Source organism: Gekko japonicus, unplaced genomic scaffold (assembly GCF_001447785.1).
Source record: "Gekko japonicus isolate JY-2015 unplaced genomic scaffold, Gekko_japonicus_V1.1 scaffold442, whole genome shotgun sequence".
Lineage (NCBI taxonomy): Eukaryota > Metazoa > Chordata > Lepidosauria > Squamata > Gekkonidae > Gekko > Gekko japonicus.
Window position 1 is genome coordinate 292044 of NW_015174288.1, and position 24272 is coordinate 316315.

The window sequence follows — 24272 nt, forward strand, 5'->3', positions numbered from 1 at the left end:
TCCCAGCTGCATGTATGCAGGACCAGCCCTAGATCCAGTGGTGCCCCAGGCAAGTCCTTCCCCTTCCAATAGTTCCAACTTTTGAACACCTTTTTAAAAATTGTGTGTGTGTTACCCTCACAACAACCCTGTGGGGTAGGTTAGGTAGAGAAGGGGAGATTTGGCCCGGGGTCACTCAGCCAGCAGAGTGAGAATACAAACCTGGGTCTCCCCACATCAATCTGCAACTCTGACCACTGTGCAGTGCTGCCTCTACTGATCTGTAATGTTCCAGAGGTGTTGTAATGTAATACTCAGTTTCTCAAACGAGTGTATGCCTGTCTGTTGGTCCATATAGGAGTCTTGATTCTGGTTGTGTGGTGGGCTAGTTGTGGCAAATGGTAGGGAAGCTCAGTATTTCTGTATACAGTTGTAGGGGCTTTATTGCAATGTGGTATGGCCTGATATTATGTTCTTATTCCAGTGTGGGGTGTGTGGGGGGCAATGGAAGCTGAGTGATAGGGTCTCTCCAAGTGATTGCCAGAAGTGAGATGCTTCCTGGTCTTGTGTCTTACAGATAATCTTACAAATAGTTCTTTGCATTTATATCATGCTTTCAACTTTAAAAGGATCATAATGCTGATTGTGTGAACTTAGGCAAATCACGAGAGGTAGAGCAGGAAGGGTTGCATCAGTGCTTAGTTCTTGTGGCCCTTTCTTACATGCCCAGGGAAATGCTGATCGCCACTTTGGGGCCAGGAAGCAATTTTTCTCCAGGCCAGTTTGGCCCCCAGTGATCCTGGAGTTGGTTTTTTTTAATCATATTCTGGGCGTGGAACAGGGGTCACTGGGGTGTGTGTGGGGTATTGGTGAATTTCCTGCATTGTGCCGCGGGTTGGACTAGATGACCCTGGAGGCCCCTTCCCACTCTATGAGTCTATGATTCTGTAATTCACCCAGGCTGGCTGTGGGCATGCCAGCACCTCTGTCAGGCAGAAGCGCCTGAGATCCTCCCCCTCCCCTTTTCCTTCGCCCGACTTGGAGGCGAAGGGAAGGGAGAGGGGGGAAAGAATGGATTCCAGGTGCTTCTGCCTGTCAGAGGTGCTGGTGCACACTTCCGGTGATGTCAGGGTGTGTGGCATATACTAATAAGTTATGCTAATGAGCTCCTGCAGCTCTTTTTCTACGAAATGACCCCTGGCTAACAGCAATTGCAGTATTACTAGTAATTCAAGCTAAAGGTAAAGGAAATGTACATTTAATGCTGGATTTAAAAAGGGTTTAACAGAAAGCCATTTCATTTCTTTTATTAAGTAAAGAAAACATTTTTATTGTTCAAAAGGGTTCATAGGGCATTACAATCTTAAATATCAAAAACCTCCACTCAAGGTCACCAACTAGAGACTCCAGCTGACAAGATTCATAAATACAGCCATCATCCACACACTAATCTCTACTGTACTCAGTGCTCCCTCATTCCCCTATAGAATTCTGGAAAGAAACACCCACAGAGATTAGCTCTTGGATGCAGTCTCAACCAAATGGCGCACCAGGATCTGAGGCACAGTAAAGACCTCCTTAATTCTTCAACACACAGAAGCAGTTTTGTCACCTCTGCATCCTGACTAAATGGCAGGTACAACTGGACAGATGGAGATCCATGTTAAGCACTTTTTGCACCAAAGTGCCTTAGATCATGAAGTCCAATTTCTGCTCTGAACTCTCCTTCTCTGACCAAACTGGGGTTCCAGGAAGAGGCTCAAACACAGCGCACGTTGTGAGGAAAGCATCCCTGAGCCCTCAGGCCCAAAGACATGGCGTGGCTGGGAGAGCAGAGCTATTTAGGGATCCTCCTAAGTTCATGAATAAGCCACAGAGCAACGCTGAGCAGAATCAAGGACCCGGACTGATGAGTAGCTGCTAAAGGAGTTGGGACATACAGGAGTAGTGTGCTGATACCCAGGCCAACCTGCAGAGGAACAAAAAGAGCAAGGGCTGGCATCAGTGGTAAGAAAGTACACTTAGTTATACCTGAAGCATAGAAGTATGTCTGCGGGAATGCACAGGATTCCTATTACACAGGAAGAAACAAATTTAGGAATACTACACCTGCTGGCATGTTAGGTATTGCCTCTGTACATTAACCACCACAACTTTGTAAGTAATGACAGAATGGATTACCACTCCATTATGATCTCCTTTTCACTCCCCCCACCCTGCCCTTAGAAAGGGCCTCAGTAGTGTTTCCATGGTAAAATGATTATGGAGATGCTCTGACAGTAACCCCTGCCAGAGGCAGAGAGAAAGCAGAAGGATGCCCCTACAGCATTGCACTGTATTCCCATATTGCAGCACCATTGCATTTATTTTTCTTTCTGGCTTTAAGCTCAGAAAGCAGAAGGGGATGTGCAGGGCTATGGTGGTTGGTTTCAGTTTTAAACGGCAAACAGAGATACCCAAGAGTGTACTGCCATTAGGAAGAAGCTGTAGGAAGAAGGAGGAACGTTGCATTCAACCCCTTAACCAAGGTTGCTCTTTGCCTCAAGCAAATGCCAAACTGCATGGCTGTGTGAAAGGAGTCAGTACCTGGAGGTATGCAACAGCCAGTAAGGAAGTCACTGCCATCCGAGTCCTGCGTGGGAGAGGGATCTTCCTGGAAAGCAGGTACAGACCTGTGATAGCTGTGACAGATAAGATCCCCTAAAGAAAGAACAGAAAGGCACTCACTGAAAGGATGGGAAGACAGTAACGAAGGCACGGCCCCTATTTTACAAGACAAGCAGATTCACTGAGCCATGTTTTCAATGTTGTAGGAATGATGGTTCAGTCTATATTTCCTTCTTGAAAATGTGTTTTTTAAAATAAATACGGCACTAGCACTAAACAGATGATAGTCTCATATTTAGATAAGCTGCTTCCTCCACTGTTGACTAATATTCCTGATAGCTACTCATATGCTGAACTTTCTTACAGATATTTCAGACTCTAACTCCCAGCTCAAACTGGTAGCCTCTATTTCACCCTCCTTTTATAATCCCCCCCCCCATCATTTCCAGACTTTATTTATTTTCTTTATTTATAATCCATCTTTCTTGCTGAGACGCAAGACAGATGACAGGGGAGGGTGGGGTATAAATTTAATAATAAAATAAATAAGATAAAAAATCATGTAATCAGACAGCATAAGACATCCAATAAACAATGCAATAAGAACAGGTGAAAACATTTCTTTTATAAAGACACATCCTCTTTCTGTTCTACACAATCTGTGGAATGGCAGGAGTATGGGAGACTTCTTGGCCTCCTCAGACAGGCTATTCCACAAAGCGGGGTCCACAACACAGAATGCATATATATGTGCAGCTATCTTACCCATCTGCATGATGGCACCCTCAGAAAGTCTCCCAAGGATTATGAATGCAGCCACAACATGAGATGCATGTTTTCAGGAACATCAGTGCCACAACATTAAGTGAAGATAGCCTTGCCTGGTTCTGCTATATGGGACCCTTTAATTGAAGATGGAAGAGACTGAACAGAAGACCTTAAGCACGCAGTTATGTGCTCCAACCCAAGCTACAGATGCTTACATTCCACTCTGAACTACTCTGTCCCTTCATACAAGTCCAATAAGAGCACACTCAGTGAAGAGGCAGCTGTTAAGAAGGTAAAGATGACACTCACCAGGATTCTGTGATCGAACTGCACAGTTGTGGGATTCTCAAAAAAATTCTTTAGCCGAGGGGAAAACGCAAGGAGATCATCAGGGATCCAGTGCTCCCCCATCTTGGGGAAGGAATTATATACAAGGCCAGCATCCAATCCTGCCACAAAGGCCCCTATGGTTTCAGAGAATGAGGATGACAACCTGGTAACAAACTAGCCATTGTAATATACTAGCTGTGGTACTAGCCATGATAATATACTAGCCATTGGACAGGTAAATGCATCAAGGTGTCCGTTTTAGTTTCTTCTCCTAAGGTCACACAGCAATTGCTAATTACAATGACTTGCATTTTAGCACCCTAGAGCTAGGAAAGGCCAAACTCTTCCATGGAACCTGAAGCAAGCCACCAAAGATCATGCCATTTCCCGCCTCCTGAAAGAACAGGATCAGTGTAACAATGAGAAGGTTACCTGAGATGGCAGTGAGGAAAACAAGGCCTGCTGTTCCATAAGTGAACCTTCTCAAGCGTAAAAGTTGGAGGGTTTCAGGTAACTGTCAAAAGACAAGCAGTGGGAGGATCAAAGGGATATGCAATAATTCCTTTGTGTACTCCATGAACAAAACAACCAATTAATATTCCACAGGCAGAGAAACAAACAACTCCAGTGCATTCCTAGCCAAAGACCAGCCTCTTTGATTTACTGTCAAAATTCTAAGGTAGCATCTGTAGTCAAGATCTCCCTCCCCTCTTCTTAAGCAAGCATGGTACTGCACAGTCTTTCAAAAGCATGGTTTACATTTAATTGTATACAACTGTGAATCCAGGCATTTCTGTAGAAATCAGTAAGCACTCTTAGCAACTGTCATGGGTGTCACATGCACTCAATTCAATTCTACTGGCAATCTGACACGTTACTAGAAGCCACAACTGCAGACTCCAGAGGCATGTTCTTCCCAGGATGCATAAGGGAAGGGCACTTTGTACAGTTTCTTCTGTTGTATCACCTTACATTTTGTTTTAAAGGGCTTATTAGAGAGACAGGGCATCATTAGCACTGGGCAAATTGTGGTACTAAAGCTATCTAAAACTGTTCAGGCCAGGCTGAATCTCTGCAGCCTACACTTCTCTTGCCATAATTTAAGTAACAACCTTCTGAAGATTGTACTGATGCCTACAACAAGCCTTCTGCGCGCCCCACTTCTCAACAAACCTTGTGCTGTGGTAGCAGCAATGAGAGCCCAGTCCAAAGGCTGGAGCAGTAAAGAACAAGTGCAGAGCCCAGGTGTGCAGCTAGACGATACTGACTGACCCGAGGGATATCATGACTGTCTGTCTTTTCCTCTAGTCCACTTTTTACCATGTACCAGCCCAACAGACCCTATGGGGAAAAACCCAGAAAAAATTATAGTGAAACAAAGCCTGCTCTCCCCATGGATATCATGTGCCCGCCCTGCCACAAAACCGGGCCAACAGCCAAATCTTTAGAAGCAGAGATCCAGCTCCCTTTGTACCACCCCCACCTTCCATCATGCCTGCCTTGTCATGAAATCACATCTGCTCCCCACCCAATGATGAGACTGCAGGAGAAGGAATACCACTTCACAAGCCTGGCCCCTTTGTTCCCATTGCACAACTACACCAAGCACCACCATCTGAAGAAGTGTCTGTGCAGCTCCTGCATGTCATTGTCTTATCTTCACATCTGCATCAGCTGAGTCCCTGGAGCCTATAAGGAACTCATGCTCCAGCCCAGTTACTTTGCACCCACCCACAGTTAATGGATTCCAAGGCTGCAGTGATTTTCCCCACCTGGAAGCAGACTAGCCCACAGAGAGCAAGGACTCGACTTCTCAGGGACCGGTTCAGGTAGCCCTTCCTCCAGAAGTAGGCTGCTGGGATGATGTAAGCCAGCCCCACCAGCCGTCCCCACATACGGTGTGAATATTCCATGTACCAGATGAATTTGAACTCTGTCAGTGTCATGTCATGATTCAGGCTATTAGATTCGGGGGGAAAAAAGAGCTTTAAGAACCAGCAGCAGCCAGGTGGTGTCATCCACTCTCCTCTTTCCACCTAGTCTTGCAACAAAGCAAGAAAGCCTCCAAAATGCCCTTATCCCCAAGCCTTTGGCTGGAGGAAACCCCACTGGATGGTGACAACAATTTTTTTTTCCTCCCCTAAGGGAAATCTCTGGGAATCGTAGTCCAGCTCACACTTACATTTTAAATTCCGGAAATTGCTGGTACTTTTGGAATTCTGCCTCCCACTCTTGCTGTGTCTGTGGAGGCTTCATCTCCCGTACCAGGTGCCAGTCAACCATGGAAAGCCCAGACTCTGTCAGTCTAAGGAGGAGAGGGACAGCAATAATTCACTATTGCGGGAGGTGCAAAATGTGCCGATGGTGGTGGTGGTGTGTGTGTGGAGACAGAGTGACAATGTAGATGGCAAGTATACTTGTCTTCCCCGTAACTTTTTAATTATGAAGATATGAAGATTATGTGTAAACAAAAACCATATCTTTAATTCTGGAATCAGTCTGAATAAACTGCTTTACCCTACTTTTTGACTTGAAACTCACTAACATGGATTAGACGTGCCACTCTACAAATGAACATGTACCAAAACATGCTGTGAAAAAAATTCCACCTTTAACTACCTTAATCGCAACCAGTTAAAACATATGAAGGGATAACCAATTTCACAGACATGTTAACCACACACACAGACCGGTGGCAGCGTTTGATGTCTGAGTGCACAGGAAGCAAAATAAGCTGGAAGAGGGGCTTTGCTTCTGGAGTGTCTTTGAGAGCCATCTGGACTATGGGGCAAAACATGTGACACAAATGTGAGCAAGCATTTCCATCAATCTGTAAAATATATTTATTTAAAAGATTGATATCCCATACTCTTCTGAATCTGTCCAAGACAACTAACATAAAAAACAATTTAAAATAAAAATAAACAATATTTCAGTAAACTAAAATATCAGAATTAAAACCTTTCACAGGTATTTTAAAACAGCAGTCAGTAAAACCAACAATATAACACCAGTGTAACAGCAGGAGAGAAGAAGGGAAAGAGATTTGTGTGCAGCCACAATTCAGATCATGGTCACATGAGATGAGAAAAGGGCATTTGAGCTAATCAAAACCATGCTCCCTGTGCCTTTATTAGCATTTTAAAAGAAATAAGGTTGTTTTTTTTAAAGGACATTAGTTTTGTCTGCTCCCATAAACATGGGCTATTCCACAATTTTACCTGTCTATAGTTAAATGCCATCTTATGATTTCTACCCATTCTTGAAACCATGCCTTCTCTAAACTCTGCTGTGTAGCAATTTCTATTCTTTTGCTATATGTTCATCTTATATTATTAACAGCCTGTCACTACAATTTAGCCTCTCTAGCTCTGATTGCTGAACAACTAACACGTCTACTAGAAATTTTTGTGAAACCCACAAACCCTATTGCAAATTATAATCAAAGTTAAATTCCATAATCAGCTACTTAATAAGAGGAAGAGATTGGATTTATACCCCGCCCTTCACTTGGAGTATCAGAGTGTCTTACAGTCTCCTTCCCTTCCTGTCCCCACAACAGACCCCCCGTGAGGTAGGTGGGACTGAAAGAGCTCTGAGGGAATTGCTCTTGAGAGAACAGCTCTGAGAGAACTTTGACTGACCCAAGGTCACCCAGCAGCTGCATGTGGCGGAGTGGGGAATCAAACCCAATTCTCCAGATTAGAGTCCACCGGTCTTAACCACTATACCACACTGGCTAATTTTAATATTTAATCTGAAAGCTAACTCACATACTCCATCTGGTCCATTTATGGATCATTTTAATCCAGTTACCATAATCAATGTCAACAAGATCTTGAGATCTATTAAAGTAATTTAGATCCCTCCCCATCCTGATTACTGAAATCTTGTAGGGATCACATCAATAAGGCCTTGATAAATCAATCATAATTCAGTCGACACAGGGAACTTTTGCCCAGTCAATATAGCAAGTAGTCATCTGCCCACTACTTAAAAACTCTTTGCCAAAGAAAAATGAAGTATCCAGTTATCACCAGGTCACTAATTTCCCTCCCTCATCAAGGATAAAGTGGTAGCAGAACAACTCCATGTCTTCCTATATGACTCATCTACTCTAGACCAGTGTTCCCCTAAGCTGAGTTAGTGTGTGCTAGCTCATAGTTTTTTAGCCTCTGGGTCACACATTTTTTTCTTAGCTCAGGAAGGATGGCTCCATGGCAAAGCAATTTATGCAGTAGCCAAATGGCTCGCTCACAACTTTAATGACAGTAGCTCACAAAGGAGAACTTTTGCTCACAAGACTCCACAGCTTGGAGGGAACATTGCTCTAGACCCATTTCAGCCTGGCTTCAGGGTGGATTATGGGACAAAGACAGCCCTGGAGCCTTCAGTTAATATTCTGTGTTTTAATGTAGACAATGGCCATGCCTCTCTCTTATTCAGTCAATCAGTGATGTTTGACACTGAGGATAATACCATCTTGTTGAACTGCTTGGAGGTAGAAGTAGGGGTTAAGGATTACGCCTTGGATGGGTTTAAATTGTTCCTTATGGGCAAGTCTCAAAGGGCTGTTGTTGGAGACCAATTGTCATCACTTTGGGACTCATCCTGTAGGGTCCCTCAAGGCTCAATCTTATTCTCCCATGCTATTCAATCTCTATGTAAAGCCCTTAGGAGAAATCAGTTGTGGTTTTGGAGCTAGCTGTCATCAATATGCTGATGATGCTAAGGTCTGTATTTTTTTAACCAAATAACTTCATGATGCTGTAGAGATCCTGAACCAGTGCCTTACTGTTGTGGTTAAATGGTGAATGAGTTGACAGTAAATCTTGGCAAGACAAAGGTAATGCTGGTGGGGAAGGCTGAGATCTTGAGGGTATTGCACTCCCCACCTTTCACAGAATCACAGAGTTGGATCCCCTAGTTGAATCCCCTGCTCAATGCAGGATTAGCATAAAGCATCCCTGACAAGTTTTTGTCCAGCAGCTACTTGAAGACTATTAACCAAAAATACAAAAGCAACCTTAAAGAATGCAAACAAAATCTGTTTTTTACAAAAATATAGTGATTATCATGCAAAGTACGAAGTGTGTTATTACATTAAAAGACATACAAATACAAGCGGGATGTAAGCCTTGCTGAAATATAATCTTAAAGGGACCGAGCCAATCAGCAATCTTCTTAGGCTGTAAGAACAGAAACATTCTCTGTAACAGCCGAAGACAAGTCCCTTGAAGCATGAAGACAGCAAGGTTTGTAATACACAACAGGCCTGTTTTGATTCAATATTTTTATCAAGCTGTTAGTCTTCATAAGGCTTGTGGGACTTCCACTAGTTTCCAAGAATTCACAGGTGCATGGCGGCAAGCATCCCTAGTGACGAGCTTGAGATAGCTGTTGTTGGCAACCTTCTCCTTTCTTGTTCGCTACTTGAAGACTGCCAGTGAGAGGGAGCTCACCACTCCCCTAGGCAGCCAATTCCACTGCTAAACTACTCTTACTTTGGTGGGGTCCTGCTGACCCTCACTGAAACAGTGAACAGCCTAGGGGTTATACTGGATCCAGCACTATTACTAGAGAAACAAGTTAAAAGGCATTCTACCAGCTTAATTTAGCCCAGAAGACAAACCCCTACCTTGACTGGGCTGATCTGGCCATGTCGATCCATATATGGTTAACTTGAGGCTAAACTATTGTAACACACTCTACATGGCCTTAAAGACAATGTGGAAACTCTAGTCGGCATAGAAAATAACAAAAATAAATATTCCAGACCAGGATATATGTAGGTATAGGTATCAAAGTATGCCTATTATTTTTCTATTGAACATAGCTGATGAAGAAAGCTTTACTGTACCATCTGAGGCCTCTTGTCTGTGTGTCTGGATTGGATACCCTAAGGGATCTTAGGCTGGGAGAGCATGCCTTTTTTCCCTAGTACACTTCTTTCTCTGATGTATATAGAGTGCTATCACATCCCCAACTCAAGCTTATGACATGAAATTCCTGTCCCTGCAGGACCCTTGCAAAATAAGCCTGTGCTCTTCCATGTTAATAATAGCATAAACATGCAGAAGGCAGAAGGAGCTTGTGTCTCTATTTCTGGGGATCCACACATTATAAGGGTCAGGCTGGAATGACTATTCCTTATAGCATCTTTCAAAGCAGTGTCCCAGGGAGAAGGAAACAGACCACTGCAGAATGCAGAAAGATCTACTGAACCTGTCCATAACTGGAAAGCATAGCAGTAGATAAAAGAAATACAGTCAAAAGCTTCACGAGGAAAGGAAGGCTGATTTGTTTCACCTAGTGATTCCACCCAGCACCACAGCTCCAGCCACAGTCCCACTGCAGATTAAGAGCCAGCGGCCTACAGTCCGATCTCTCACAGCATTGGGGATAGGTGGTACTGCCAATTTGGGGAGGGAAGCCACTTCTGACACTGCACTGTGCTGTGTCCGTGCTTGTGGGGGTCGGCACCACCGAAGACATTGCTGAGGATAGAGAAAAAATGAGGAGCTTGTTAACAATTAGCAGCAACCCACTGAGTGCAATTCCCTCACCTTCTCACTACATTCGCAACTGAAATGCAAGGAGGGGTGCTTCTCAGATAAGACAGGGAACCAGGGCCATCTGAGAAGCTCATATTTGTAGAGGCCTCACACTTATCTTGCTACTTCAGGAAGTTTGTTTGCAAATGCAGAATGCACTAATCCAGAGGTCCCCAACATGGTGCCTATGGGCAACATGGCCCCCACCAACACCTTTCTTGGCCCCCACCAAGTGTTTTTAGACAGCGCCTGGGGCCAGGTGGGCCTTTTGCCTAGCAAGGCTATTGATTGGTCATTTGTGATTGGCTGTGCAGATTTTTTTTTTTAATATTGCTTTGGCAGCAGCTACTAGCACAGCACAAGGATCTTCACTATGTGACTGAAGGTGAGCTGTAGCAGCCACTTTGTGGCTGGCTCTGCCTTCTCCAGCAGCCTTTTTGTGGCTGTACCCATCATGCTATGTCAAAATTACAGAGGTGCCTGCAGGCTCAAAAAGATTGGGGAACCCTGTGCTATTCTAAGAAGTATAAGAATAAAGGAGCACATCAGGCATCCCTGAACACAGATTATCAACAACTTTTAGTGTGGAAGCTTAGAACTCTTGGTTTTTAAACTGAAGATAGTCTTAAACATTGCCTGACAGACATACAGCTAGTTACTATCAGCAACAGAATAGTAAATGGCTAATCCAACAGGGATCTTCTTAAAGTGCAAAAAGTATGCAAGAGAAGAGATGTGTGAACAATAGGAATCAAAACACTTTATAAGTGCCCGGACATTTGTCATTTGCCACCTTTAAGACATCCAGATCTGAACTTATAGTAGTCCTCTTAAATATCCGCCCTTCTTGTAACTATAACCCACCAAATGGGTTTCTAGATCTGAGGGATACAGATCCCCAGGTACCTTATGATCAGAACGTACACTTTCCTCCCAACCATGACAACCCTAGTGACAAAGAAATGCATATCAAATCCCAAATGAGGGATGAAGGCAAAAGTGTCTCAATGTTTTTCATTACAGGCACCTCTGTAATTCTGACATAGCATGGTGGGTACAGCCACAAAAAGGCTACTGGAGAAGGCAGAGCTAGCCATTTCACAAGGGTCATCAGCCCTTGCTGCATTCCTTTCTTGAACACATACTGATTGCCCAGTTACCACAGAAATATCCTTACTCCAGTGATGGCTTAGTATAAAGGCTTGGTATACACTTAATATAGCATCATCAACATGCATGACTCTTTACAGGTCTCTGCTAGGAGAAAATGGAGATAAGGAAGACAGGTGAAGTTAGGATAATAAAACATGATGAACCTTCCTGATGCTTTAAAAGTGCACCGTCTTCTAAATGACTCTGCTCCGGAAATATCAATGAACATAACTATGTTCTTACAATCAGCGATAAAGCTACGCCAGAAAACTACCAAGTGAGTAAGTGTTTTATGAAACATTATGTAGTCGGTAAAATGCTTGGCTCTATATGTATGGTTCTATAAGGTTTTAAATGTATATTTCTCTTTTATAGTAATCCTCTTTTAAGGTGTTTTTATGCCAATAAAAGCTAACTGAACTGGAACTGAACATTTATTTTAATATGAGCTTTCATGAGCAGTGATTCACTTTTTCAGATATGTGAAGACACTGCTGCCAGCTCCTTTTCTCTTATTTTTTAAACTCTTTTTAGTGTTGTTCTTAGTGTTATTTATTATTTTAAGATTGTGAGTCTCTTTTGTGACTTGGCTGTGCAAAGAGCAGCTTGAAGTCTATGACTGGTTACTTGAAGATAAGATTCTCTCCCACGCTGGCTACTCCCAATGGTGAGGCATTTGCGGCTACAGTGAAGAGCAGGATTAATTATTTCAACACCCAGTATATACTTTTATTTTATTACACGACTGAGCTAGCTTCCAATAGCTGATGTGGAGAAAGCAAAAGATATACCACTAGATGAGATGTTAGAATTATGAGAAGGCATAATGAGCTCCATCGCTTCAGCCTACAAGTGGGAGATACCACTTTAAAATATTCCAACACATAATTACAGAGGACAAAACATGTTAGTCTGTGCAGTAAGAACAAACAGGAGCCTTAAAGACAAACAAGTTTTTATTCTAGCACAACCTTTCATAGATTAGAGATGATGAAGGGGGAGCTGGCTTACTACGATTTATGCTAAAATAAAATTTGTTCACCTTTAAGGTGGCACAAGACTCTCATTTATGTTCCCCCATATTAAAAAAAACACTCCATAACACTAAAAATTTAGCACATCATCAAGGAGATAAGTTTTAACCGAGACCATTCCCTGTTACATTAATTTACTTGCACAGTTTAGCCAAAGGATTATTAGCCCCCCCTCCCGCCCAATAACAACCCTCCCCACACGCCTTTCAATCAGCACAGTCTATTCCACCACCCCCACTCTGCTGCACACGCAGACCAGGACTCGAAGAAGCAGCCTTTCCAGACGTGGAAGTATTTCATTATCACAGAAATCAGACTTCACGTCTGAAGATACCTGGCTAGGGGACACTCTGCCTCCACGAGGGACTAATACAAGCCGAGCCCCTCCAAATAAAATCCGCAACAACATCACTTCTAAATACAACCTGGAAGTAGTTTCTTTTTGACACAAGAACTATTCCAAGCCCTTCCGGAACACAAGAGGACAGCGTATTCCGCCCGCATGATGCCACGTGACATGTAGGAAGGCGGTGCTTCTTGTCATCGAGCTAGGGCAAGTGAGAACGGAAGGGCGTGGCTTCCCCCACAGGGGCGTGTAGCACAGCACTCGCAACACCAACGCCGCCTCCGGAGCCTCACCAAGGCGGGCGCGTAATGAAGAGAGGGAACAGGAAGCCGGGGTCGGAGGGAGGGTGTTCGGGTGAGTGGGCAGGGACTCGACCGGAAACGGATTTCAGAAGGGAAATAGAATTCGAAGGGCGGGGTTAGGGAATGGAAATCCGGGTGGCCTGGTGCATTTCGATAGCGAGGTTGCAAAGTGGCAGTTCGGTTTGTGTTGATTCTCACAGGGCACATGGGCACGCATCCTTCAGCAGGGTCGAGTTGCATTTGTTTAGGGACTGGCTTAGAGGGCAGGATATATTGGTTTGACATTCTGTTCTCTCCCAGTTCTCTAAAGTCGTAAAGTTCAGGAAAAGGCCTACCTTTGGTTTTGCTTAATGCATCAGGTAGTCCTCTCTTCTCTACAAAACTGTAATGTTTAGTGCATTTTAATTGCTTTAAAGCCATAAAAAGGGGATACACATTTCAAATTTGTATTTATTTAACAAAGGCATATTCTAGGTTACCTGTGCCCCAGTGCCAGAAAGTGCCACTGTGGGACAGTGATTAGAATATCAGATCAGGAAAAGGAAGGCCCTGTTTCAAATCCCTGTGCTGCCTTGAAGGTTGATGAATGACCTTGGGTTAGTTATTTTTCACAGCATAATTATCTCACATGGTTATTAGGATAAGCATACCTGAGAGGATAACTATATATTCTACCCTGAGCTCCATAGAGGAAAGGCAGGATAAAAATATGATAGTCACCAACAGGTTCTTTTTAGAGGGGGATGTGTTGGGGAAAAGCAGCAACCAAACAGACACCACTCCTATTCATGAGTTGGTTGCTAAGGTGCTGTACAGTTCATTAAGGTTAAAAAACAAGTTTGCTTTGAGTGGCAGTATTTTAAATACGTACGTAGAAAACTGTGTGATGCTCACTTGTACTTCATCAGGTGAATAATATATGTATGCTCACTTTGTATGCCCAAGGGGCTGAAGAAGGTGAACTTTCTTCTGGGCTCAGGGAAAAAAACACCTTTGCACACAAATTTCATTAAAGGCCCTGCTGATGTCAGAGTATCTTTTGTTACTGATCCTTTGTTCTGTTGTTGGGTGTCTAGAACTGCTGTGTATTAGCCAAAACAGCTTGTTTCTGAATGTGCAGCTTTTTTCTCAGTAGTTTACAGGTTGTTGGTGACTTGTAAAAGCTAGCATGTTACACTGTGGCCCTCTTGCTGTTTAGCCACTCCTAAGCATCTCCGTTTCAGTTTATACAAAAGAGCTAGATTCCTTTGAAAAGGAACTTTCTGAAACCGGTGCCAGTTAGCCATGTTCATTGTAGTAAAAATAGAGGCTGATACTCTGTAGGAGGGGGAAGTTAATATCAGTATAGGTATATCATCTTTGGCATCTTATCCCATTCAATATTAAATAGCTATTCTTAGTGCAATGAATCAGTAGAACTATATGAAGTAGCTTTTGGACATATAGTTGTGGGGAACAGCTTGGAAAGAAGGTTGCGTAATCAAGACGAAAGAATCCAACTAAAAACTACAGTGGGATGGAACATTAGAAATCACCTCAGCAGTTGTTTGACCCTTTTTGCTGCTGGGAAACTAAATTCAAAATACTTCAGAGGGCCAAAAAAGCAAGAAGCTGTTGAGTTCGGTTCCAAGGGATTAACAGCAAAAGTAGTCTTTGGCTTCAGGTGCATCATTTTACCTCTGCTGTGATGAAAAAGGTTGAGCTTAATCTTCTGTACTGGACACAAGTTTTCTATCCAGACTCTGATCTTATAATAAGTGCAGATAGAATTTGGCTGGGTAGGTTGACCAGTGATGTAAAATGTATTAAGCAGCTGGCTGTGTGGGCTGAATGTGGTTGAAAGAATCCAACTAAAGAATCAAAATGAAAGAATCCAACTAAAATCTGCAATCAGATGGAACTTTAGAAATGACCATTCTCAGCAGCTGTTTGTCCCTTTTGGTTGAAGTAGAACTGGACTTCCCCATAATCTCTTACTCTGTTTCTCTCCTAGGAATGTCCAATGGCTTTCTCATGGAAGTATGCGTTGATTCAGTGGAGTCTGCCGTGAATGCAGAAAGGGGAGGTAATGTCACAATAAACGGCTGCAAAGGGAGGCATGGTTCTTCCCCTGAGCAGCATGAAGATCTCCAAAACTCTAATCTATAGAGTAGTGACACAATTATGGACCTTCAGGACAAGAATGTATACATTCTCTTTTGTGACTGCAAGCCTGTTACCTGCTTGGACTCCTCATGATGGGACAAGCTGTAAATCAAAAACTGGCATACTCTAATTTTGTCGACATCTGCACTAGCAGAGTTAGGCTGGGCAAGCACCTGGAGCAAACAATTAACCCTCGAACTAAACTACTTCAGAGGCTAGGCCTATGCACATACTTTCTCCTTGGATCCTCCAGTTCCAGAGTTCGTTTGGCTTTGATGCTGGAGTGAAGATGACAGCACAATCTTCAGCAGAGTTACACCATTCTAATGCCATTGTAGTTGATGGGCTTAGAAGGATGTAGCTGTTTGGATTGTGTGCTATGAATCACTAACTGTAGTTATGGAATGTGCTTATAGCTAATGAAGGCATGGCAGGTTTTTGTGGGTTTTTTTTTTTAAAGGATGGAGACTATTGTTCTGTTTAGTTCACTGAATTTGGTCCAACAGCAAAATACTGCTTGTAGGATATAGGCTGAGAACTTTAGATTATTCTTAGTGATCTTCATCTCCTTATGTGAGATTGAAGTACCCAATTATAGGAGCTTCCGGTTTAAGCATTTTGCCACCCCTCTCGCTCTGATGGGGGCGCGCCGAGACTCAGCTGACGGGAAGGGTCCGAGATTGTCCCGGACTCTCCCGGGGTCTTCGTAGGAGACCCCCCAGCCTGGGAAGCTGAGGAGAGCCTCTTCCAAGGCGACGGCCAAGGAATTGAGGCTCACCTTTTCCACGAAAGGTCCCGTCACCGCAGAGCCAATATGGCACCCAGAGACGACTGCTGGAGCAAGCGGACACGACCAAAGAAATGCTTCTAAAAGATCTCCAAGGCTCCAAACCGTGAGTTAAGCAATGCTCAAGTGTTACAAAGTGACTATATGAGCCTTGGCAGTAATTAGAAGTGCCTATGAACAAAGTGAGGGTGGAGGGGAAACTCAAGACTACCCCCCAAAAAAACCCCTTGAAAAGCGGTTTTTAAGCGGAAATAAAAGACTCTGAGCTAAACTAAACGCATGAGAATTCAAGAGAATTCAAAAGCTGCATGCTGAGATAAAGCACACTAAAAACGTATAACTTTTATCTTGTTTTGGAAAACTTCTTGTTGATATTATGGCGGGGAGAGGGCGGAAAGCGACGCCAGAGAAAAAAAACTCCGACCAGAAATAACCAACCAACGACTCCCTCCCGGAACCAGGAAGCAACTACAGACTTTTCTACACTATTAGCTAATGCATCGTGCCCTCTAATGGAACAGATGACGAACCTCAACTCCAAATTAGACATTGTTCAAAAACAATTGAACCAAATGGATAAAAGAACCTCAGCAACTGAGAAAACATTTTAAAAGGTGGAAAAACAGATGGAGAATATTAATAAAAGAGTGGATGAAGCGGAAAAAGAAAGAACCTCCAATAAAACACAGTTAATACAGCTCCAGTTGGAAAGATCCGTGTATGTTCTACATTTCCATGGGATTCCTGAGGAAAAAAATGAGGATCTAAAAGAACTCTTAGCAGATGCTCTTGCACCATTAATGGATTACAAACATGAAGATTTACTGAAGGAGATGGGCGTGGCTTATAGGACCTATCCGAATTTTATAAAGGAAAATAAACTCCCAGGGGAAATTGGCTTGAAATTTATGAAACGATCTACCAGAGAACTGGTGCTAAAGTCCACGATGGGGAAGTCTTTAAAAATCAAAAATGAAGAGGTAAAAATTCTGAAAGACATTCCCTTTGAAGTGAGAAAGCAGAGGAGACTTTATAAAGAGCTTACTCTCGCTCTACAAAAAAAGGGACTACCCTACAGATGGACATTCCCTGAAGGGCTGAGCTTCAAATATGAGGACAAAAAAGTTAAAATTGACTCTGTTCCTAAAGCGAATAAATTTATGGATCAGTTTTTAAACCCAAAGCGAAACGAGAGAAAAAAGTCCAAAACCTAACGTGGAGGAAGAAGAAGAAGAAGAAGGATCCTACTCACAAGATTCAATAAGCACCAGTTCTAATTCTTCAGAGACATCGGATTCTGAGAAAGGAGAAGCCGCTCCTAAACCCCAGAAAACGAAGAAACGCAAGAAGAAAAGACTCTAAAACTAAGATAATCGTTTAGAATGCAGTTTTTACCAGAAAGTACTTAAAGCAAATTTCAATTTTGTCTCTTTTAACTCTTATATACAACCGTAACCTTGTATTAGTAGGTGATACAACTATATCTTTATGTAACCAGATCGTGTCAATGTGTTAGTTTTTTCCTTTTCCCTTATTCATTAGAATTTTTAGTGCTAGGATATCAGTATTCCTTTCCCTTGTTCCAGTAGATCATTGTATTAGTACCCCTCTCCCTGTTTCCAGTAGGCTTGGTGTTAGAGTGTTAGTATCCTTTTCCCTGATCCCGGTAGGTTTAGGGTTGTAGTAATGGAAAATAATAAAATCTTTTTAAAAAAGTAGTAGTACCCAATTATATAAAATACTCTTCCTAAACCAAAGCTTGAGAGAGTCCTTGTGCTGAACTTCTCATTTCCTTTTTCATCTTTGCTTTTCAAGTGTGAAATCCTGTGTGTCCACCAGGAAGTTGCACTTTTAACGTCTCTTATTACAGGTGCTGGTCGCCTTGAATTGTGTGCTAATCTGATGGAAGGAGGTACAACACCTAGCATTGGTGAGTTGCCACATACAAGCTAAGATGCAACCCACCAGCTTTCTGCACTGTGTACTGAGCAGCCAAGCAATGGGGAAATAGTAACTGGTCCTGGTAGGAGTATAGTAAACTGGACCATCTGTCCACCAGCTTTGTGCTTATGAAAGAGGGAGGAAGTAGCTGTTTGTTCATCTATTTATTAAAATGTACATCACTATTTACTAGTTGCTAAAACAATAGCAGTGTTCTGCTTACTCTTGTAATGAGACAATGTGTTTTTCATTGGCATCTTCTGGGCTTGTGAGAAGGCAAGCTGTAGTTCTGTCACTCTGTTTCAGCTTCCTTTCTTCAGCAGCCCCATCTGTTCCTGTGTCCAAAGAAGGTCTTTTTCCCCCTCCCTTGCAGCTGCAAGATCCTTTCTTGAGAATCATACTTTCTGGCAGATTGGTGGGCCTCTGTCACTCAGCAAAGTTCTAGTTTTCACTTTCTATTCATTGGCATAGCTAGCTGTTAACTGATTCCATGTCCTGAACTGAATCTCTTTTTGCCTGCAGGGCTTTTGCAAGTAGTGAAGCAGTGTATAAGGGTGCCTGTATTTGTGATGATCCGTCCCCGAGGGGGGGACTTCCTCTATTCTGACCGGGAAGTGGAAGTGATGAAGGCTGACGTCCGACTGGCCAAGCAATATGGGGCTGATGGGCTGGTATTTGGAGCCTTGACTGAGGATGGGCGTGTGGACACAGAGCTCTGCGCAGCACTGTTGGGTGAGAGGCCATATTGCAGAAACTGAATCTGATGCCTGCCAGTACTGCCTTTATTTATTTGTTTGTTTATATTCCACCCTTCCACACCAAAATGTATGTTCTGTGGCTCACAGATAAAGCAAAAAAACAAAAACTAAACAAAACCCACAATAGAGCTACATTATAAATACAGTGAAAATTCAAAAACAGTAAAATAATGAAAGTTTAAACACTTCTGAAAAAAACAGAGAAAGACCATGATGTTTAAAGGCATCCTGAAATAAAAAGGTATTTGATGACAAAAGGGCTATAGTGAGGAAGCTTACTGTTTGCTCTGATGGAAGTGTTTGAGGTGGAGGGCTTTGTTTACAGAGCTAGTGTTAGAAGGGTTGTCTTTGACTCCCCTGCTGGGAAGGGAAAGATTCTTGCTGAATAAATATGTGGTAATCACCTCAGACCTCTTCTTTTTGCAGCTGTTTCTCGCCCCTTGCCAGTCACCTTCCATAGAGGTGAGTTTCTGGGGCTTGGAGTGGGGAAGGGAGGATGACAATCTGAATTGCTGTCTTGCAGGCTGATGGCCCAGGCAGGATGACCATGCCTGCTGGGGCTATGAGAATGCAGTCTGAGTGCTGCACATATTAGTAGACTAAACAACAGGGTTTACCAATAAGATCTGGGCTTTCAATATGTGGCTGATGTTCGCATCATAGTGCTTGTTTTTTGGGGGTTCCCAGTAAAAACTGACATGCTCCATTTTCCTTGCAGCTTTTGACATGGTCTATGATCCACTGGCAGCCCTGGAGACATTGATATCGCTAGGATTCGAACGAGTGTTGACCAGTGGCTGTGACAGCTCAGCTCTGGAGGGGCTGCCCTTAATAAAGCGGCTGACAGAACAGGTGAAGTACCTAGAGCAAAGACCTGGAAAAGCATCATAAAGTTTCAAAGCTAAATTCCAAACATACCTTTTGCATTCTCCTAACCAACAGAGTCATGCTGTCTCTGTGATGTCATGTTTTTCCAGTTTAATTTGTATTGAATTATTTATGCAGATAAAGTAATAAACATAATTGAAATACAAGATACATAGATATATCTGAAAGGGTGTGGAAAGAGAGAGCATGGCAAGTAACAAGTGGAATAACTACTAAACATGCTTGCTTGCAGTAAATATGTGTCGTAGAAGAATAATACATATAGACTGCCATTTTCCCTTGTTCCTTAAATGCCAAAATGCAACTTGAAACCAGCTCTACCCAGCACCACTTAGATTAATTAACGCTATAGTCCTGAAGACAGTTACCTAGGAGTAATCCCATTTAACATGTTAGAACTTACTTTTGAGTAGAACGCATAGGATTATGCTGCAAGTGTGCAATGTATCCTGCACAAGATTCAGATAAAAGGTCTCAATATCTCCCTCATGCATACTTAAAAAAAAATCCAACCTGCTGAAGAGTTCTGGAGAACTTGAAAGCTTGCACATTGCTTTGTGATTTTTTTTGGATTTTTTGTGGCCCAGCACTGCTACCTTTGATTTCTACTAGGGGTGTGCATTTGGTTCTACCCAAACCAAAAATATACCCTAAAAACACCTTACCGGTATTTTTTGGGTATATTTTGGCATCTCAAATATATCTGGGTTTTCTTGGGAAAACTGGGGGGGAAATCTTGAAAAAATCACAGATATATTCAGGAATTACCAGTAGACCCAAAAACAAAGGAGATGCAGGAGCAGATTGCACTCGCCTCTCAGCTGTTTGTCAGTACAGGGATCAGGATTGGCTATTTGAGGGGGAGCAGACTGTTCCTGCTGGCTTGCCTTGGGGCTAATTTCTTGTGCAGCCCGGTTTAAACCAGGCTGCCAGAAAAGCCGCCCCAGCCAGGATCTGTGTGCCTCAGGGAGCTATCTCCCCACAGCACAGAGATCCAAGAGCTGCTTCCTGAGGGGCGTAGTTTAAACCAGGCTGCAGGAGAAGCTGTTTGAACCAGGATCCGCATGCTTCGGGGAGTGATCTCCCTGTGGCACACAGATCCAAGAGCTGGCTTCTCCTGCAGCCCAGTTTAAACCGCACTACAGAAGGACCCAGTCCCAGGATCTGTGTGCCACGGGGAGATCACTCCCCGAGGCATGTAGATCCTGCTGCTGGCTTCTCCTGCGGCCTAGTTTAAACCAGGCTGCAGGAGAAGCCAAACGAGCCCCAGGATTGGGCTGGCTTTTTAAAAAAATCTGGTTTTTTTCTTCTCAGGTCTATTAGACCTGAAAAATTCAGGATTCCGAAAAATCTTGGATCCGACTACTGTACCAGGGTGGAGATCTGAGATTTTTCAGAAATGCTGAAATTTTTTGGGGTCCAGCAGACCTGAACTGAAAAATACCAAATTAAAAATTTCACACTCCAAATGTCTACATATCATACCAGTGTATTCTACATAGAATACCCAAGAAGTAGATTTATGCTATCCTAAAAGAAGTGTGATTGCATGTCGCTCAGTATAATTTTCAGTGGCTTCAAAAAAATGCCTGTCATTTAACACAGAACTTTTAAGAATAGCTAAACCATTGGATTTGAAATCTGGACTTCTCTATTGTTGTCTGGTCTCAGGCCTTAATGTGTTCGTGTTCTGTCACAAGCAATGCTACTAAACTCTTCTCCTCTGTCTTTTCAGGCCAAGGGCAGGATTGTTGTTGTGCCAGGTAGGACTCTGCTTGTGAGTATATATATGTAACAACAGGCAGAATAGGTCAAAGCTCAGTCATCAGCCCAGTATATTGTTAAGCACTTCTCCAGGACTTTAGAAATCCTATGCTACTGGTACAAGGTTGCTTTTTGCTGTTTGGATGAGACATGCCACTGGAGATGTATAATGTCTTTATCAGCTTGCTTACAAATACAGAAATGGATCAGAGGAGAAATATAATATGCTTCTGCAACAGGCAGCACTACTGCTGAATCTACATCAGGTTCCCATAGGAACAGTGGACCCCCACCCTAGACCAAGGCTGCTTCTAATCAAGCTAAACTCATAGTTCTAAACTCTTTATCTGAACAGCTTCTAGCTAACTCTCTATTCCTCTTTCAGTCTCTAATGGGTATCATGTTCTGAAGGCGAGAAGTGGGAGAGAATTCCTTACCAGCAAGAAGCATTAACGTTCTTTTCTCAAGTCCCTGACTACGCGTAGGTTTGGTAGACAAAACCATAACTATGAGCCCCTTCACGTTGATCAGGGCAGCCAACTGCATGGCTGTATAATGCCCACGTGCACCAGCTTCTCTAATGGAAATGTCCTCGTTTCAAGGAAGCACAAGATTCAGAGGGTGTAGCTCCTGAACTGTAGTGTCAGCAGCATCCAGTAATATTGGGGTGTGATGTGTTTTCTGAATCAACCTCAGGTTCATAACAAAGTAATGCTCTTGTATTTTGTGTTGTTGGGAATCTGGCTGTTTCTGGAAGTAATAGGGCATCAGATTTGTGACTGTGCAATGCATTCTCTCCACCAGGAGGAGGCATAACAGAGAGAAACCTGCAGAGAATCTTGGAGGGCTCTGGTGCGTCCGAGTTTCACTGTTCAGCTCGCTCAGCTAGTGACTCTGGCATGAAGTTCAGGTAATAACAAGATTTTTTTGATATGCTGAGGGGTCCATGCTTTATGGACCTCTTTGCAAAAGCCTGGCTCTTATGCGTTAGGAACGAACATCTGCCGGTGGTGCCTGTGGATGAGGAAGCATCTTGGTATACCTGACAGTTCTTCCACCCGACAGCAGACTGTGTCCTGGTGATAGGCTGTACATTGAGCCAAGCAGGAAGGAACAGCACTTGGGGTAGTGTTTTAAATTTCTGTTCTGGGTGCAGGTTCCAGACAGTCTCTTGTTGATTTTCTTTCAGGAATCCCAGTGTAACCATGGGAGGCTACCTTTCTGCATCTGAATATTCCATCAAGGTGGCAGATGTGGCCAAAGTGAGGACCCTGAATGCAATTGCAAAGAACATCCTGTAGAACAAGAGTGCTGTGCATGGATAGGAAGACCCAAAGTCCTGGGATCTGCCCAGTCCTTAGTCATAGACATTTCAACATCATCCCAGCCAGAGCTTAATGGACATGGGTCAATTCAGTGAAGAAGCCTGTGGTCATTTTTCTCATACTTCCTGCTCTGGCCCCACATGGTCTTTTCCTTAGATGTTGTAAGGGTGTTTGTCTGTGGGGAGCAAACGCTGGGGAGGGATGGGGCTTAGCTAAAGGGGCACACCACTGGGAAGCACTCCCTATGATTGTCACTCCTCAAATAAACTCTGAAGCCACTTTATGTCAATGTGGGTCTTCTTCATGTGTAGAGGCCATGGCAAGTCTTTGAAGAGCTCCAGAAGAAATTCTGCCAGAGTTGTATGCAGCCTTGGAGGGCTTCTGGTAAGAGATTATTTGAGACCAGGGATAGGGAACTGTTTCCACCCAAATGCCAAAACCTGTGAAGATCCTGGTGTGGTGACAAACAAAAACCGGGGTGGTGGTGGTGATCAGGATGAGGGTTGTACTGGGCTAGGCACACTGTAAGCAAGCTGAGTCCCATCAGGGCAGTCACAACCTTAAGGGCTAGTCATGGCCCCTTGGGCAGAGAACAAGTCCTGTGTGCTGAAAAAATAATGTACCATGTTGCTGCCTTGCAGGACTTCCGTTCTTCTGGACAGGCAGGAGGAATGAATGTGTCAGGCGTGCCAGGCTTCTGGTTGCCTGGTTCACTTTGCTTGAAATGGAAGTCCTTGCCAGCTATGGAGTATAGGAAGCAACCAGACATCTACTTAAGGAGTTGTGCAGTGTTCACAAAGAACACTTGTGTGAAAGAGCGACAATTGGATGAGTGTACGGTGTACTCTTTGTGCCTGACTCCAGAATTTGATTAGTACGGGTATAAGATGTTCTGTGGTAATAGTATTTGTAACTCAGAAAGCAGTGGGGAGGGTTTCATAGAGCTGTGGTTATGTGTACTACCAGAGCAACATGTTTTTTGTTTGCCTTTCATGGCATCTGACCCTACTTTGCAAGAATCATAGGTAGCACAGGCAGTTCCTCAGGTGTGTTACCATTCTGCAAGAATAATCAATATTTTGAAGAAGAAAGGAAAGTCAAACAAGTTCAGGGCAAGCATTGGTATTTTTTATCTGACTCCAGTCAAGGGAATTCAGGAAAATTGGAAGCATATGGTAGATTGTTTAAGGGACCGGGATGTGGTTTCTTTGGCTCATTGCAGAATTCAACTCAAAATTCAGTTCAAGCAAATGAATGATCCCTGATTGTGAGAGAATCAAACACTGAAGACAGTGCAACTTGATTTCACTGGAAAATTGAGCTGGAAGGTTAGTTTGCTCTTCAGTGTGGAAACATTCTTTTCATTGTCTCTGGCTTCCAAGGGGAAGTTTTTGCCACTGTCCCACAGTACAGGGGAGCAGCTAATATAGCATTGTATATTGATTAGTCAATAATTAACTGCAAGGGATGGAAACTGCCTGTTTGATGGACGTTGGACCTTCTTGTTTGGATCAAATCATAACAAGGGTCGGGTTTACTGATTGTGTAAGGGATGAGACAGCAGAATCTCTCTGGACTCTGTTCACATTATT

At 43.2% G+C, this 24272-nt stretch overlaps 2 protein-coding genes across 4 annotated transcripts; one reads left to right on the forward strand and one right to left on the reverse strand.

Annotated features, from left to right (window-relative positions):
- Nucleotides 1-1301: 1301 nt before the first annotated feature.
- On the reverse strand, nucleotides 1302-12877 carry LOC107121143 (cytochrome c oxidase assembly protein COX15 homolog). Its single transcript, XM_015424009.1, has 9 exons — nucleotides 12759-12877; nucleotides 9994-10181; nucleotides 5867-5989; nucleotides 5457-5643; nucleotides 4858-5025; nucleotides 4117-4198; nucleotides 3664-3818; nucleotides 2566-2679; nucleotides 1302-1948 (listed from the first exon to the last, which is right to left on the reverse strand). Exons 1-9 carry the CDS (start codon nucleotides 12831-12833, stop codon nucleotides 1817-1819), a joined length of 1224 nt encoding a protein of 407 aa, XP_015279495.1. The 5' UTR covers nucleotides 12834-12877; the 3' UTR covers nucleotides 1302-1816.
- A 141-nt stretch (nucleotides 12878-13018) lies between these two features.
- CUTC (cutC copper transporter) lies at nucleotides 13019-22953 on the forward strand. Of its 3 annotated transcripts, none has more exons than XM_015424002.1 (9): nucleotides 13019-13124; nucleotides 15066-15137; nucleotides 17875-17934; nucleotides 18468-18677; nucleotides 19130-19165; nucleotides 19422-19555; nucleotides 21327-21354; nucleotides 22160-22265; nucleotides 22545-22953. In XM_015424002.1, the coding sequence occupies exons 1-9, from the start codon at nucleotides 13079-13081 to the stop codon at nucleotides 22654-22656; spliced, it is 804 nt and encodes a 267-aa protein (XP_015279488.1). In that variant the 5' UTR covers nucleotides 13019-13078; the 3' UTR covers nucleotides 22657-22953. The 3 variants fall into 3 exon arrangements, with proteins under 3 accessions (XP_015279488.1, XP_015279490.1, XP_015279489.1); XM_015424003.1 differs by lacking the exon at nucleotides 13019-13124 and adding an exon at nucleotides 13210-13252; XM_015424004.1 differs by lacking the exon at nucleotides 17875-17934.
- Nucleotides 22954-24272: the final 1319 nt, after the last annotated feature.

Excerpts from the sequence above, each read along its gene's own strand:
- LOC107121143 (XM_015424009.1), bottom strand. The coding sequence starts at position 12,833 with ATGTTGTTGCGGATTTTATTTGGAGGGGCTCGGCTTGTATTAGTCCCT. Across the intron at positions 5,644-5,866 it reads CAATTTCCGGAATTTAAAAT|CCTGAATCATGACATGACAC; the intron begins GTAAGTGTGAGC and ends CGAATCTAATAG. Across the intron at positions 3,819-4,116 it reads TTTCCTCACTGCCATCTCAG|GGGCCTTTGTGGCAGGATTG; the intron begins GTAACCTTCTCA and ends CTGAAACCATAG.
- CUTC (XM_015424002.1), top strand. The coding sequence starts at position 13,079 with ATGAAGAGAGGGAACAGGAAGCCGGGGTCGGAGGGAGGGTGTTCGG. Across the intron at positions 13,125-15,065 it reads GTCGGAGGGAGGGTGTTCGG|GAATGTCCAATGGCTTTCTC; the intron begins GTGAGTGGGCAG and ends TTTCTCTCCTAG. Across the intron at positions 15,138-17,874 it reads CGTGAATGCAGAAAGGGGAG|GTGCTGGTCGCCTTGAATTG; the intron begins GTAATGTCACAA and ends CTCTTATTACAG.